The sequence below is a fragment of the Eptesicus fuscus genome, chromosome 20 (assembly GCF_027574615.1).
Source record: "Eptesicus fuscus isolate TK198812 chromosome 20, DD_ASM_mEF_20220401, whole genome shotgun sequence".
Taxonomy (NCBI): domain Eukaryota; kingdom Metazoa; phylum Chordata; class Mammalia; order Chiroptera; family Vespertilionidae; genus Eptesicus; species Eptesicus fuscus.
In genome coordinates, this window is record NC_072492.1 from 51290378 (window position 1) to 51305328 (window position 14951).

General features: G+C 71.0%; 3 protein-coding genes across 3 annotated transcripts; 2 read left to right on the plus strand and 1 right to left on the minus strand.

Annotated features, from left to right (window-relative positions):
* Window positions 1-794: 794 nt before the first annotated feature.
* On the minus strand, window positions 795-3317 carry CENPX (centromere protein X). The gene is made up of 5 exons (XM_008155123.3): window positions 3118-3317; window positions 1651-1702; window positions 1462-1515; window positions 1255-1343; window positions 795-1134 (listed from the first exon to the last, which is right to left on the minus strand). The coding sequence occupies exons 1-5, from the start codon at window positions 3145-3147 to the stop codon at window positions 1120-1122; spliced, it is 240 nt and encodes a 79-aa protein (XP_008153345.1). The 5' UTR covers window positions 3148-3317; the 3' UTR covers window positions 795-1119.
* A 98-nt stretch (window positions 3318-3415) lies between these two features.
* LRRC45 (leucine rich repeat containing 45) lies at window positions 3416-11029 on the plus strand. Its single transcript, XM_008154976.3, has 17 exons — window positions 3416-3909; window positions 4369-4430; window positions 4787-4857; window positions 5141-5319; window positions 5495-5623; window positions 6429-6541; window positions 7050-7108; window positions 7373-7450; window positions 7695-7830; window positions 7924-8001; window positions 8367-8478; window positions 8643-8713; window positions 9124-9216; window positions 9375-9467; window positions 9941-10114; window positions 10181-10328; window positions 10499-11029. Exons 1-17 carry the CDS (start codon window positions 3690-3692, stop codon window positions 10693-10695), a joined length of 2013 nt encoding a protein of 670 aa, XP_008153198.1. The 5' UTR covers window positions 3416-3689; the 3' UTR covers window positions 10696-11029.
* Window positions 11030-11440: 411 nt separating this feature from the next.
* Window positions 11441-14553, plus strand: RAC3 (Rac family small GTPase 3). Its single transcript, XM_054709922.1, has 6 exons — window positions 11441-11598; window positions 11995-12066; window positions 12143-12260; window positions 12358-12420; window positions 13912-14071; window positions 14157-14553. Exons 1-6 carry the CDS (start codon window positions 11564-11566, stop codon window positions 14285-14287), a joined length of 579 nt encoding a protein of 192 aa, XP_054565897.1. The 5' UTR covers window positions 11441-11563; the 3' UTR covers window positions 14288-14553.
* The last annotated feature ends 398 nt before the right edge of the window (window positions 14554-14951 follow it).

Below are 14951 nucleotides of genomic sequence, written 5' to 3' on the forward strand. Positions count from 1 at the left end.
TGGCCTGTCCGCACAGGCCAGCACCTCGCCCTTGTACCCTAGGGTGGGCTGGCAGCCTGGCCTGGAGCTTCCCGCCCACCTCCCCCCCGGGGCGCCTCAAAGCGGCTGGGGCTCGGGCACTGGCCCTTCAAGTCTCATCGCTTCCACATGCTCCCAGCACTTTGAGGCCGACTCCTGCGGCGCAGGGAGAGGACGGGGGAGCAGAGTCTGGGAAGGGGTGCGGGAAGGGACCAGCCGGGCCAAATGCGGGATGGGGGCCAGGAGGGCGGGCAGGTGGGAGCCCCGGCTGCCTCGAAGGTCCTGGTGGAGGTGGGTAGCTCTGCCCCAGCCCCTAGTCACTCGACCGAGAGCCCTTTGGGTGTTTCCCGTCCTGGGCACTGTTGACGCAGCTTTCAGAATTAAGGGGGGTGGGGAGGGGGAGGTTGGGGGTGTCTGGCCCCAGGCCATGGAGCTGGGCCCTAAAGACCCATGAGCATCCCAGGGCAGCCAGACCTCCCAGCCCTGCTTCTAGCTGGTTCCACACAGCGTTCTCGGGGGTAGGCGTGGCCTGAGGCTGACCTGCTGGTACCTGGCACTGCTCCCCCCCCTGACCCCCAGCATCTCCACCTGCAGGCCCTGCCCACACCCACATCGCCGGCTGCCTGCGGCCATGGCAGCCCCGAGGCAGGAGTGTCTCCAGGGGAGTGAGCGGCAGGTGCGAGCCCCTCGCCGGCCAGGAGTGTGCGTCCTGCCCAGATGGAGGGGTCGGCTGGAGGCTACTTGACTGGGTGATGAATGGCAACAGGAGGCTCTGCCTGGGAGAACGGCCTAGATTTATTGCTGTTGCTGTGAGAACAAGTTTACGGCTCAGGGAGGCGTCTGTGGGAGCAGCACACGGGGAGGGGCACCAGCTCTGAGGTCAGGCAGGACTGCGCGGCCCGCTGTCAGCCGAGGAAGGTCCCCACACAGTGGCCCCTCAGCTGCGTCCAGGCCGTGAGCAGGACAGACAGAGCCCCCGAGGGACAACAGTGCATGTGTTGTCGCCCTAGTGCTGGGCCAGAGGAGAAGCCAGAGGCCACAGACAACATGGGCGCTGGGCTGGTCGGGAGCCGGACAGGTGGCCTCAGTGTGGTGGGAGCCCTAGAAGTCCAGAAGCTGTGGGGGGAGAGCACTCAGCCTGCGGGGTCTGGCCCCCCACGCCCCCCCGCCTCCCCAGCCCTCAGCTCAGCCCTGCTCGGGGACAGGAAGCAGACGCCCCTGGGCCCGCCCACCTACCAGCTGCGGCAGCACCTTCTCCAGCTGCTCCACGTCCACACAGGGCAGGTCCTCGGCCTGGGCCTGCCTGATGCTGCGGACGGTCGCCTCTGCCGGGACAGGAGGGAAGTGAGGCGACCCCAACCCCCTGGGCCTCAGCCCCAGCCTCCGCGCCAGCAGCTCAGGCGGCCTCAAGGCCACGTGTGGGCGGGACCAGAACAGGCTCACCTACGACGAAGACCTTGAGCAGCTGGGCTATGAGCAGCAGCGCGTCCCCGCTGACTGCAAGGTGGAGGGAGGCAGGTCACCGAGCGCCCTCTCCCACCGCCCCGGCCAGGGGATGCTGCCCCGCACCCCCCACTTCCTCCCAGGCCCCTGCAGCCCCAACTGCCCTTCCCGCCCAGGCTGGTGCCCCACCTTTGGTCTTGTCATCCTTGAAGTGCAGGTGCAGCAGCTTGCTCACCAGGTCCTGGGGGAGACAGGACAGTGACTGGCCCTGCAGGCAGTTGTGGGTGGGACGGTGTGATTTCTGTCCCCGGGCCTCTCCCAGGTGGGGACCGGGTGGTGGGCAGGAGGGAGCAACCCAGGTGCCAGCCGCCCCTCTGGGCAGCCTCATGCTTCCCCCGCCCCCCCCCCCCCCCCCCGGCCCCCTTCACAGGTCTGCCCGCCGGCGGGGCCCACGCGCAGAAGGGTAGGAACCTAGCACCGGCCACTGGGGGAGCAGCGGCGCTCCCCCCCCCTCCTCCCCCGCCAGCAGTGAGCGCGGGCCTGGTGCCACCTGCTGGTCCCTGCGGCTACCAGGGAGGGCCCAGAGGGCTCTGCTGCCCCGTCTGCGCCCAGACCCCCAGGAAGAGCTAAGGCGCCCCCTGGGGACGGGCTGCTGCACGGAGTTCCCCAACAACGAGAGGGGCGGCGCCAACAGGCAGCAGCAGCCCCTACACCAGTGACCGAACTGGAGGACAGGATGGGACCGGATGCTCAGCCTCTGCCCCTCCCTCCGGTGCCCTCCCGGGAAGAGCCCTGTTCAGGGGCAGTGACCGCGACCCCAGCTCTGGACGGAGCCCTTCCTGGAGGACCCTGAGCTGTCCAGGTGGGCGCGACGGAGGACAGCCCCGCGCCCCCTCTCCAGCTGCATAACGGGGTTCTCACAGCCACCTGCCAGTCACCCCTGCCTCGGCGACTAACCCCGGGGCCAGGGCAGCGCCACGATCCCGGTGACGGGGAAGAGGGGACTGAGGGGAAGGCGAACCAGCGAGAAGCCCCCTGCTCGGCAAGGCTGCGGGGACGCGGAAGGCTCTCAGGGGCTGAGGCCCTCGGGCGCACCGTCCGGTTCAAGGCTCAGAGCCGAGCACCCGGAGGCCGAGCCGCCTTCGCCGGGTGCAGAGCAGGCCCGGCTCCCGCCCTCCCAGTTACGGGGCGAGCACAGTTCCCATCGCCGAGGGCGCTGCGCGTTTAAGGGGTGAGCCTGTGTCGGGTGCAGGTCACGGGCCTGGCTGCGCCCCAACACCAGGCCGAGCTGCAGCGGGGCCTCGCCTCGGCTCAGGGGAGACGGAAGCGCAGGGCGCAGCGAGGGGAGGCCTGGGCTGTGCGGCGATGTGACCCCACCAGCGAGCTGCGCGGACCTGCGCTCCACGCCCAGCGGTTTAGGCAAAGTCCCGCCGGTTCCCCACCGTCAGGGCGGAAGGGGCGCGGGCCCGGCTCCTCTCGGCGCGCCCGGTTCCTGGGTCCTCGACTGCGGAGACAGGGTCTGGGGGTCGCTGTGCCTCACCCCGCCGCCGGGAGGGGAGCAGCCAGGGGCGCACGGGCTGGGGTCGCGGCTGGATTCTGGGGATGCGCCCGCCCTAAAAGGGCCTCCTGACCCGAACCCCACGCCCCCACGCTCACCTTCCGGAAGCAGGCGCTGGTTCCCTCCATGACCGCCACCGCCGCGCGCGCTCCTCGGAGCCCCGCCCTCGCGCTCCCAGCCAATGAGCCCTAAGCGCGCCCTACTTTGGGCCCACCCACACGCCTCCAGCCAATCACACCGGAGCGCGCACTCCGAAGCCCCCACTCGTCCCCTCCCATTGGCTCGGAGCGCGTTGCCTCGACTTCGGGCTGGCGTCCCAGCGCGCGCGCCCGCCCCTTCTCCCTCATTGGCTAGTGACGAGCACCCTTTCTCCGCAAAGCCTTTTGGGAGTTGTAGTTCCGCCAGCCGTTCCCGGCGCACCCTGCTCTTCCTGGATACTGAGGCGCCGCGGGGGCCGCGCAGTGCGATGCGCGAGGTTTGGGGTCCCGGGTACGTGTGACGCCCGGCCCGGCCCCGCGGCCCCGCGCCGGCCGCATGCCACCCCTGCCCATCTGGGGCCTCTCACCTGTAGAGCCCATTCGTTGTACCCGGGGGAGCTGGCCCTGACTCTGAAGACGGTGGGGTCTGGCTCTCGCGGCGCACGGAGGCGCCCTGCCGGCTGCGCGGGAACATGGAGGAGTTCCTGCGCTCCTACAGCCGGCTGTGCAGGGAGCGGGGCGGCGAGCCCCAGGAGACCGTGCTGCAGCGACTGCACGAGCTGCCGCGGGGCCGGCTGGACTTGGCCACGCAGAGCCTGACCCTGGACACCTGCAGGGCGCTGGGCGCGCTGCTGCCCAAGGAGGCCCAGCTGACGGAGTTGGTCCTGAGCGACTGCATGCTGAGCGAGGAAGGTGGGCGGCGGGGCCAGGGTAGCCCGGGCATTCCGAGCCCTGTGCCTCGGCGGCCTCCCTCTGTCCCGCTGCTCCGCGGCCGCATGCGCCCGGCCCTCACGTCCCGATAGACTCCGTCCCACCTGTCTCCCCATGGAGACTCCGGGAGGTTCCTCCTCTTGGGCCTTGGAGTTAAAGCAGGCAGCGAGGTCCCTTCTGCAAGCTTCGGGGCAGAGAGCGTTGCCCTTTGTAACCAAGAAGCCTTAGGAGAGTCCAGGGTGCTGGTCGCCTGGCTCCATGCTGGGCAGAGGTTGTGGGTATTTCAAACCTGACACAGGAGGGGGCTCCTGGCTGATGGCCTGAACCTGACTGGGGGGGGCTGCCTGGACTGGCTTCCCTCCCAGGAGTCTGGGGAGGTATCCCAAGATGGGGCCCATCCAGGGCCCCAAGGGCAGAGAGCGACTCCCTGCCCCCTTACAGGGGCCACCCTGCTGCTCCAGGGGCTGTGTGCCAACACCATCCTCCGGCTCCTGGATCTGAAGGTGAGGGCGCCCGCCGAGAGGGGCAGGAAGTGGGTGCCCCGGCGAGCTGGGGTCTGGGCCCTGGGGTCTGGGCTGTGGCTGGAGACTGTAAGAACTGTTGGCACAGAGCATCCCTGTGTCCTGGGAGTTCTGGGCGTGTGTGTGTTTGTGTGTGTGTGTGCGTGCGTGTGCATGTGCGCGCGCTGAGGGTGGGAATGTGAGTCCCAGAGGGTCCCCGTAAGCAAACCGAACGAACCGGCCCCAGTTGGCCCGCTGCGGGCAGGAAGCCCAGAGCCTGGCCTCACCCGCCCCTGACCAGGGCCCTGCGGGTCGTGCACGGCCCGGACAGCGGGTCTGCCTCTTCCTGTCTGTCCCAGGGCAACAACCTTCAGGCCAGAGGGGCTGAGGCTCTGGGAAAACTCCTCCGACAGAACAAGTCCATTCAGAGGTAAGGTGATACCCGGCCCCCCGCCCTCCTCCCCGGCCCCCCGCCCTCCTCCCCGGCCCCCCGTTTCTCTGCACCATTAGGGCTGGCCCCAGAGGACTGGGTTCTGCCCCTGAGGGTTCAGACCTCCCAGCCGGTTGCCCCTGTTTGCCATCCGTCTGTGGGGATTAGGCGGGTACAGGTTACGCACGTGGCTCCAGACTTCCTGCCAGAGACGCCCGGGCCTGCGCCCCCCTCGAGCCCCAGGGACCTCATGGGAGCGGGTGCCCCTCGACCCTTCCCGCAGCCTCACCCTGGAGTGGAACAACTTGGGTGCCTGGGAAGAGGCCTTCGCCACCTTCTGCCGGGCGCTGGCGGGCAACCTCACCCTGCGGCAGCTGGACCTCCGCAACAACCAGATCAGCCACCAGGGCGCGGAGGAGCTGGCCCTGGCCCTGAAGGGCAACACCAGCCTCCAGCAGCTGGGTGAGGCCCGGCGGCTTGCTCCCCCGCCCTCCTGCCACTTCTTTAGTCCTGTCCCGGGAGCCGAGGGCTGGGGTCGGAGGCTGGGTGGGCCACGCTGGGCTCCTGCCTGTTGGTGATCCCCCAAAGGAAGCAGCCTGGCCAGGCCGGCTCCCCCGGTGACGAGGTTTCCTCCCAGACCTGCGCTGGAACAACATCGGCCTCCTGGGCGGCCGGGCCCTGGCGAGCTGTCTCTCCAGCAACAGAAGCCTGTGGAGGCTGGAGCTGGCCGGGAACAACGTCCCCAGCGACGTCCTCAGAGCCGTGGGTACGGGTGCCCCGTTTGGAGCTGTCGGACCATAAAGTGACCGAGGCCCCGCCTCCGAGGGAGAGGGTGTCCCTAGATTAAAAAAAAAAAAAACGGATCGAGAGCTGCTCCTGGGACCTGCTCATTCGGTTCTTAGATCCCCCGAGGGTGGTCGCCCATTTCACAGATGAGGAAGCTGAGGCGGTGTGGCCCTGGGCCTTGTTTGCCCTGACGGCCGAGCTGCTGCCTCGGGAGGCATCTGCCCCGCCACCCCTGAGCTCATGGCCGTGCATGGGAGCCATGTGGTTGTAGGGCCGCCAGGTCCGAGCCACGGCCTCCGTGGCCCTCGGCCCAGCAGAGCCCCCCGCCCTTCCCTGAGGCTCCTCGTCCTGCCAGCCATCGAGGGCCCCCACTCGGCTGGAACCCTGCACAGCCAGCGCTCCACCTCCTGCTGGGGCTGCCTGGCCCGTGTCACCCCTGGCTCCTGCCTCTGGGTCACCCCACCTGCTGTCATCACTCCTGACACCAGGGCCCCCCTGGCCGGTCCCTCTCCACATGCTGCCCAGGTCTTCCCAGAGCGCGGGAGCTCACCACTTGAAAGTCACACCGTGGCCTTTGACCTCGGGGACGGAGGACAAATGCCTCTCTCCACGTGTGCCCCCCACCCCCTGTCTGGCGCCCCCCACACCCACGCTGAAGCCTTTCCGCCCCCAGTGCCCTGGGCGTCTGCATGGTGGTGGGTGAGCCATTGCCATGCACAGGCCTGATCCTCGGGCTGCTGGCTTCTGAGCACAGGCTGGTTAACGCGGCGCCTGCCTCCCCACAGAGCAAGCCATGGAGCACAACCAGGACCGGGAGGCCACCGTCCGGGAGAACCGGGCCCGCACCCGCGTGCTCAGCAAGGAGGTGCGGCACCTGCGGGAAGAGAAGTCCAAGCAGGTGAGCCCGGTGCCGCCTGACAGCCCCTGGCCCCTGGCCCGGCCTGGCTGCGTGGTTGACGGCCCCCCTGGCCCCGGCCCTGGCCTGGCTGCGTGGTTGACGGCTCCCCTGGCCCCGGCCCTGGCCTGGCTGCGTGGTTGACGGCTCCCCTGGCCCCGGCCCTGGCCTGGCTGCGTGGTTGACGGCCCCCCTGGCCCCGGCCCTGGCCTGGCTGCGTGGTTGACGGCCCCCCTGGCCCCGGCCTGGCTGCGTGGTTGACGGCCCCCCTGGCCCCGGCCTGGCTGCGTGGTTGACGGCCCCCCTGGCCCCGGCCCTGGCCATCTTCCCTTCCTTGGGGCCCTGGACCCTCGGAATGGCCGACACCAGGGCTGGCGCTGCTTCCCTGGTCTGACCCTCTGGCCGGGTGAGCAGGGTCCCCTGTGCGGGACCCACTCCCCCTCTGCAGTCCTGCTCCTGGGGGGGTCCCCTCCTTCCCACCGAGTCCGGGCTCTGGCGTCTCTGTCCCCAGTTTCTGGACTTAATGGAGACCATCGATAAGCAGCGGGAGGAGATGGCCCGGAGCAGCAGGTGAGCTGGGATCAGCGGGGATGCCAGGGGTCGGGTTCTGCCTCTGACCTTGGGGGTGGCCTAGCCTGAGCCGTGTCACCGGCTCCTCGTCACCTGGTCACGGGTGGGGTTGTGGCGTGTGCTCTCAGCGATGTCAGCGCGAGGGTGCAGGCAGCCAGCGCTCCCCAGCCCAGTGCCTGGGGTGTGGTGGGAGCAGGAGGAAGGGTGCTGCCCCAGGGGCCGGGGGGGGGGCTCTGGGTTCCCTGACCCCCTCTCTGCCGGAAGGGCATCGGCAGCGCGCGTGGGACAGCTTCAGGAGGCCCTGGACGAACGGCACTCCATCATCAACGCCCTCAAGGCCAAGTGAGTGGAGGGCGGGCAGGCGGGAGGGAGGCCCCGGGACACGGTGAGACAGGCCCACGGGACAGGGGAGGGGCGCAGACCCGCCCCGAGTTCCTGTGTGTAAAGGTGGGAAGTGGCTTGGTGGTAACCCGGAAGGCTTCTTGGAGGAGGTGAACAGCGGCCTGGCGAGAGTGAGAACAGGAGGCTTTGGGAGGCGGAGGTGAGGCCGGCGGGGCTCATGGGGGGCGGACTTGCCCCCTCGCAGGCTGCAGATGGCCGAGGCCGCCCTGGCTCTGTCGGAGCAGAAGGCCCAGGACCTGGGGGAGCTCCTGGCCACGGCGGAGCAGGAGCAGCAGAGCCTGGCACAGAAGCAGGCCAAGGAGCACAGGCTGGAGCAGCAGGTGGGTGGGAGGGGGCGGCGTAGACGCCAGGCGGTACGTGGTGGCAGGCGGCCTTAGGCGAGCTCCTGGTGCCCTCCCCCTCCTCTCCCCTAGGAAGCTGCAGAGCGGGAGTCCAAACTGCTCAGAGACCTGTCTGCTGCCAACGAGAAGAACCTGCTTCTGCGAAGCCAGGTGGAGGGGTGCGGGCCAGGTGGAGGGGTGCGGGCCAGGTGGAGGGGTGCGGGGCCAGGTGGAGGGGTGCGGGGCCAGGTGGAGGGGTGCGGGCCAGGTGGAGGGGTGCGGGGCCAGGTGGAGGGGTGCGGGCCAGGTGGAGGGGTGCGGGCCAGGTGGAGGGGTGCGGGGCCAGGTGGAGGGGTGCGGGGCCAGGTGGAGGGGTGCGGGCCAGGTGGAGGGGTGCGGGGCCAGGTGGAGGGGTGCGGGCCAGGTGGAGGGGTGCGGGCCAGGTGGAGGGGTGCGGGGCCAGGTGGAGGGGTGCGGGCCAGGTGGAGGGGTGTGGGGCTGGGCGGAGCGTCCCCTCCACGGAGCTGGCTTTCCAGGTGGACGAGCTGGAGCGGAAGGCGAAGTCGCAGCAGGAGCAGCTGTTCCTGACCAAGCAGGAGCTGACCAACACGGCGGCCGAGCTGAAGATGCGGGCCGTGCAGGCCGAGGGTGGGCACCGGCGGGGGCCTGGGGACGGGAGCCCGGGGCGGGCGGGTGGAGCCGTGGGGACGGGGCCGGGGCGGCGGGTGGAGCCGTGGGGACGGGGCCTGGGGTGGCTGGTGGAGCCGTGCGGACGGCCCGAGGAGCCGGTCCATGCCTGCCTTCGCTCCCAGAGCGCCTGGACCTGGAGAGGAGGAGGTCTCGGCAGAGCCTGGAGGACGCGGAGCAGCTGCGCGTCAAGGAGGTGCCTCCTTCGTGGCGTCGTCTGGCCTCGCGCTCCCCCCTCTGCCCGCCTGGGGCCTGCAGGCGCCTCGGGGCAGCCTGATGTCCCCAAGGAGCACCCCTGGCTGGGCTCCCCTCACTCCCTTGGGGTGCTAGGTGGCAGCCTTCCACCAGCCCCAGCCGATGCCAGACCCAGAGCCTCCTAAGCAGGGCCTAGAGGGACCCCTCCACGTGGGGGGCCACAGCGCAGGCTGCCGTGGGCTCCGTGCCACCAGGGTGTGGCGCTGGGATGTGCCCTCCATCTCTGTTCCTGAGAACCTCGGGGCAGCCCCTTGGAAGGAACAGGGTCCCCGAGACCCCCCTGCCTCCCAGGGTCAGGGTCCCGCGGGGCGGGGAGCCAGCCCGACAGCCCTGTCCCCTGCACCTGGGCAGGTGGAGCACATGGCTCGCCGCCTGGAGGAGAGCGAGCGGGCCCTGCAGGAGCGGGCGCAGAGGCTGGAGGCCGCGCGGCTGTCCCTGGAGGAGGTGAGCGCAGGCCGGGCTGGGCGCCCACCCGTGATCTAGGGGACCCCCCTGTGAGCAGAGGGACTGGGTGAGGGGGCATGGGCGCTCCCTCAGCCACGGAAGCCTCACCCGGCGGGCAGAGCCGGCGGGAGGAGGGCCAGAGGGTCTCTGTGCTGCAGGAGCTGAGCCGAGCGAAGGCGGCGGCCCTCAGTGAGCGCGGCCGGGCCGAGGAGGAGCTCATGAAGGCCAAGAACCAAGTCCGCCTGGAGGAGGTGAGGCCACGGCCAGGGAAGGGCCGGCCCTGCTCCCGGTGCCCACCGGAGGCGGGGCCCGGGCTGCAGAGGGCGATGGGGTCAGGGGTCGAGGTCGGGGGAGGCGAGGGGACGGGAGCTCCAGGGTGCAGGCGGGGAGCAGTCGGAACGGACCCTTGTTGCACTGACACCATGCCCAGGTGGGGGAGGAGCTCGGCCATCCGGCCCACGGCCTGGTTGAGCCGTTTGGATGAAACGCAGCGCCGAGCGAAGGTGCACTGACCACACTATTCAAATGAGAGCTCCTGGTTGGATAGGGGTCGCTCCTCGCTGCTGCCCGTGCAGTCCCTGGGCACGAGCTGGGGCCCCACCCCAGGGCCACAGGCAGGCCCTGTGCCCTGCACTCACCAGCCCCTGGGCACGAGCTGGGGCCCCACCCCAGGGCCACAGGCAGGCCCTGTGCCCTGCACTCACCAGCCCCTGGGCACCTGCAGCAGCAGCGCCTGGCGCTCCTGGAGGAGAAGCTGCGGCTGCTGGCGCAGGCACGGGACGAGGCGCAGGCCACCTGCCTGCAGCAGAAGCAGATGGTGGCGGAGGCCCAGGCGCGGGGCAGCCAGCTAGGCCTGCAGGTGGAGGCGCTGAGGCGGCGCCTGGAGGAGCTGCAGCAGGTAACCGGGACTTGGGGGCTCCGGGGTGCCTGGCCCTCGCCGCCCTCTCACCCACGTGCCTGGCAGGAGCTGAGCAACAAGGACCAGGAAAAGGTGGCGGAGGTGACCCGGGTGCGGGTGGAGCTCCAGGAGCAGAACGGCCGCCTGCAGGCGGAGCTGGCCGCCCAGGAAGCGCTGAAGGAGAAGGTGGCAGCCCTGGAGCGCCAGCTGAGAGGTGAGCCCCCCACCCCCCCGCGGCCCTGCAGGACCCCGTCTCGCTGGTCACAGGTGGGGGGGGGCTGGGACGAGGTCTGGCCTCAGAGGCGGCAATGGGACCCCAAACCCCACGCGGCCTCTGGCCCTCCAAGCGGCTGATGCCCGGGCACTGAGCTTCCTCCCCTGCAGTGACGGCGAGTGGCCACCGCGAGGCGCTGCTGGACCGGGAGAGCGAGAACGCCTGCCTCCGAGAGAAGCTGCGGCTGCGGGAGGCGGAGATCGCGCGCATCCGGGAGGAGGAGGCCCAGAGGGCCAGCTTCTTGCAAAGCGCGGTCCTGGCCTACGTACAGGGGTCCCCGGTGAGGGCCCTGAGCCCCCAGAAGTGAGGGGAGGCAGAGAGACCCCAGGAGCCGCAGGAAGGTGGCATCTGGCCGTGCCGGGTGAGGGGTGCAGCCGGTGCTGAGAAATCGGTGCTAAGACCGTCTGCGCTCCGCTCACCCCCGCGGGGGGCTGCCTAGGCGCCCCTTCCCTGCCCCGCCGACCCACCCCAGACACGTGCGGGTGATGGGAGGAAATTTGGGGGGCAGAGCCCTCCCAGCCTCCCTCCTGGCGCCCCGCGTCACCTCTACCGTGTAACGGCGAAGGCAGCGGCTGCTGACTCAGGGGTGTTCTGCTGACTCAGGGGTGTTCTGAAATAAAGAACTTTTTCACTTTGTGGTACATTCTCGACTCTGGGCCTTTCTCCCCCATCAGCCTGCGCCCCCCGCTGCCCCAGGGTCTCGGAGACCGGCCTGGCCCTGCGGGAAAGGCCCTGGGGTGCTGCTGGGCTGCCCCTTGGGCGGGACTGGCGATTGCAAACACGCGTCCCCCCGCAGGAGGGCGGAGAGGCCTGGGAGCGGTCTCCCTCGCGGCAGCCACGCGCACGCGGACCACCCACGCGTGTGTGCCATCGCCGGCCTGGCTGCCCCTTGGCCGGGGAGCCCTGTGCGCCGGGCCGTGCGCCGAACCCGAGCCGGGAGGGGCGGCCCGGGCTCAAGGACAGGCGGGGGAGGGGGCGCCGTGTCCGCACCCCCTCCCATCCTCCGGAAAACCCGCGCCCCCCGGCGGTCGCGCTCGGCTGTCTCCGCGCCCGACACTCGGCAGCGCTCGGCTGTCTCCGGCCGCTCGGCTCGGCGCTCGGCTCGGGTCCGCGGCCGCTGCGGCGCGGGCATTTCTCCGCAGCTCCCTGGCCCCGCGCCCGCCCGGCCCGCGCCCATGCAGGCCATCAAGTGCGTGGTGGTCGGCGACGGGTGAGTGCGCGTGGCGCGCGGGACGGGGCTGGGGCGGCCCGGCGGCCCGCCTGGCGGGGCCCGCGGCTGGAGGGTGCGGCCGGGCAGAGGGCGCGGTGGGGCGGGGTCCCGGCTCCCGGGCGAGGCCTCCAGCCAGGCCCACCTGATGCTCCAGGATCCGGACCTGGCCGCCGCCGCCGGGCCTCCCACGGGGTGCACCCTTAGCCGGCCCCTCCCTCCCGCACCCACCGCTCTGCCCCCGAAGCCCGCCTCCCAGGTCCTCCTCCCCCAGCCCTAGGTCGCTGCGGAGCCTCCACGCTGGGACCCCCGGCCCCCTCCCTCGGCACGGGGCCCTGCGGGCGGGGCAGAGGGGCCGAGGCGGCCTGGGAGCCACGTGGGCTTGCCCTCCGTCCACAGCGCCGTGGGGAAGACCTGCCTGCTGATCAGCTACACGACCAACGCCTTCCCCGGGGAGTACATCCCCACCGTGTGAGTGCGGGGCCGGCGGGCCGGGGGCCGAGGCTCCAGCGGGAGCCGCAGGCCGACCGCCCCGCTGTCCCTGCAGTTTCGACAACTACTCGGCCAATGTGATGGTGGACGGGAAGCCGGTGAACCTGGGGCTGTGGGACACGGCCGGGCAGGAAGACTACGACCGGCTGCGGCCACTCTCCTACCCCCAAACCGTAGGTGGTGGCGGGGGGGGGCACCCTGAGGTCCCTGGGGGGGGCACACGGGCCTCCTTGGCCACGTCCACCTGGGCCCTCCTTCCTTCCTCCCAAGGACGTCTTCCTGATCTGCTTCTCCTTGGTGAGCCCGGCCTCCTTCGAGAACGTCCGCGCCAAGGTAGGGCCCGGCGGGGGGCGGGGCCTGTCCGAGGGGAGGAGGGGCGGGGCCTGTCCGAGGGGAGGAGGGGCCGGGGGCCTGTCCGAGGGGAGGAGGGGCGGGGCCTGTCCGAGGGGAGGAGGGGCCGGGGTCTGTCCGAGGGGAGGAGGGGCGGGGCCTGTCCGAGGGGAGGAGGGGCCGGGGGTCTGTCCGAGGGGAGGAGGGGCGGGGCCTGTCCGAGGGGAGGAGGGGCGGGGCCTGTCCGGGGGGGGGGGGGGGGGGGCCTGTCCGAGGGGAGGAGGGGCGGGGGCCTGTCCGAGGGGAAGAGGGGCGGGGCCTGTCCGAGGGGAGGAGGGGCCAGGGGGTCTGTCCGAGGGGCGGGGGCCTGTCCGAGGGGAGGAGGGGCCGGGGGGCCTGTCCGAGGGGAGGAGGGGCGGGGCCTGTCCGAGGGGAGGAGGGGCGGGGCCTGTCCGAGAGGAGGAGGAGCCGGGGGGGCCTGTCCGAGGGGAGGAGGGGCGGGGCCTGTCCGAGGGGAGGAGGGGCGGGGCCTGTCCGAGGGGAGGAGGGGCGGGGCCTGTCCGAGGGGAGGAGGGGCGGGGCCTGTCCGAGGGGAGGAGGGGCGGGGGTCTGTCCGAGGGGCGGGGCCTGTCCGAGGGGAGGAGGGGCCGGGGGTCTGTCCGAGGGGCGGAGGGGCGGGGCCTGTCCGGGGGGAGGAGGGGCGGGGCCTGTCCGAGGGGAGGAGGAGCCGGGGTCTGTCCGAGGGGAGGAGGGGCGGGGCCTGTCGGAGGGGAGGAGGGGCGGGGGTCTGTCCGAGGGGAGGAGGGGGCGGGGCCTGTCCGAGGGGAGGAGGGGCGGGGCCTGTCCGAGGGGAGGGGCCTGTCCGAGGGGAGGAGGGGCCGGGGGCCTTGCTCTGGTGGGACAGGGTCTCCGGCTTGAAGACCTCACCCAGGCTAACGGTCCTCTGGATAGAGAGGAGGTGCCCTTTTGCTTGGCGTGGGGTTTCCAGGGCTGGGGGATGAGGGTACAGGGCTGGGCAGGGTGGTGAGCAAGGCTCTCAGAGCCGGGAAAGGGCCCCAGCTGGGAGGCCCTCATAGGCCTGGAAGCTTCCGCCTGGGGATTCTTTTTTAAATATATTTTTTTATTGATGTCAGAGAGGAAGGGAGAGGGAGAGAGAGAAACATCAATGATGAGAGAGAATCATTGTTCGGCTGCCTCCTGCAAGCGCCTTCCTGGGGATGGAGCCCGCAACCCGGGCCTGTGCCCTGACGGGAATCGAACCCTGGACCCTTCAGTCCACAGGCTGACACCCTATCCACTGAGCCACACTGGCTGGGGCCCGGCTGGGGATTCTTGTCCCCCATCAAACCGGGTGGTCACCCGTGAAGCAGGAAAGGCTGAGTGTGGGTCTGGGGGCCATGAGGCAGGGGCCCGGGGGCGCCACGGCCTGCTCTCTCGGGGACAGGCTTGGGGAGAAGCCCCTGAGGGGTAGGGTCAGAGCCTCCCTCCCCACAGTGGTACCCGGAGGTGCGGCACCACTGCCCCCACACGCCCATCCTCCTGGTGGGCACCAAGCTGGACCTCCGGGACGACAAGGACACCATCGAGCGGCTGCGGGACAAGAAGCTGGCGCCCATCACCTACCCGCAGGGCCTGGCCATGGCCCGGGAGATCGGTGAGTGGGCTTGGCCAGGCCCCTCGGACCCCCCCCCCCCCAGCTCACTGCCCTCCTGCCTCACTCTTCTCCCCGGGGCCCCCAGGCTCAGTCAAGTACCTGGAGTGCTCGGCCCTGACGCAGCGCGGCCTGAAGACGGTGTTCGACGAGGCCATCCGGGCAGTGCTGTGCCCGCCCCCCGTGAAGAAGCCAGGGAAGAAGTGCACGGTCTTCTAGCCCGGCCCGGGGACGCCCGCCCCCCCCCCCCCCCCCCCGTGTCTGCTGTTGTGTTGAGCTGTCCTGTGTCCGAGTCTGCTGTGGGGGGTACGGAGGGTGGGGAAGGGCTAGGAGCATGGGGTGGGCCGGGGCGGTGAGGTTCAGCCTCGCTGACTCCTCTGTGGGGGCACGGCTCCAGCCTGCCCGGGCCCGCGGGAGGCTGGGAGGGAGCGGGGTCTCCCTCAGGCTGCAGGAGTGGGTGCAGGGCAGCCCCAGGATGGGCTTCCCTGGCGGGGGGTGGGGGGGTGGGGGTTCCGTCCATGTGCCCGGGAAGGGCGGCCCGTTTTATTTTATACAATAAACGTTCTCCAGCATCTGCTGCCTCTAACCACTCGCCCTGGTCAGGGGGGTGAGCCTGCTCCCACACCCCAACCCCAAAGCAGGCGGCCCAGAGGGAAGTGGGAGCAAGTGTATTTGGCCGTGGCGGTGGGCCTGTGGGAGGGGCACAGAGAGGCTCCAGGTGTGGGGGGACAGTCCGCAGTCGGGCCCTCCCCACGGCTCCCCCCTCTGCCCAGGCTGGCGGAGGCGGCGCTGAGTCTGCGAGACGTCAGGAGGGAGGGCGTCCAGGCTGAGGACCCAGGCAGACCATGGTGCAGAGGTCAGCACAGCGAGGTGGGGAGGGGCA

What these genes read in the sequence shown, in the direction of transcription:
- CENPX (XM_008155123.3), bottom strand. Translation starts at nt 3,147, where the DNA reads ATGGAGGGAACCAGCGCCTGCTTCCGGAAG. An exon ending in CCAGCGCCTGCTTCCGGAAG is followed by an intron (nt 1,703 to 3,117) that starts GTGAGCGTGGGG and finishes TGTCTCCCCCAG; the next exon opens with GACCTGGTGAGCAAGCTGCT. An exon ending in CAAGGATGACAAGACCAAAG is followed by an intron (nt 1,516 to 1,650) that starts GTGGGGCACCAG and finishes TCCACCTTGCAG; the next exon opens with TCAGCGGGGACGCGCTGCTG.
- LRRC45 (XM_008154976.3), top strand. Translation starts at nt 3,690, where the DNA reads ATGGAGGAGTTCCTGCGCTCCTACAGCCGGCTGTGCAGGGAGCGGGGC. An exon ending in CACCAGCCTCCAGCAGCTGG is followed by an intron (nt 5,320 to 5,494) that starts GTGAGGCCCGGC and finishes GTTTCCTCCCAG; the next exon opens with ACCTGCGCTGGAACAACATC. An exon ending in ATCAACGCCCTCAAGGCCAA is followed by an intron (nt 7,451 to 7,694) that starts GTGAGTGGAGGG and finishes GCCCCCTCGCAG; the next exon opens with GCTGCAGATGGCCGAGGCCG.
- RAC3 (XM_054709922.1), top strand. Translation starts at nt 11,564, where the DNA reads ATGCAGGCCATCAAGTGCGTGGTGGTCGGCGACGG. An exon ending in TGCGTGGTGGTCGGCGACGG is followed by an intron (nt 11,599 to 11,994) that starts GTGAGTGCGCGT and finishes CTCCGTCCACAG; the next exon opens with CGCCGTGGGGAAGACCTGCC. An exon ending in GGGGAGTACATCCCCACCGT is followed by an intron (nt 12,067 to 12,142) that starts GTGAGTGCGGGG and finishes CTGTCCCTGCAG; the next exon opens with TTTCGACAACTACTCGGCCA.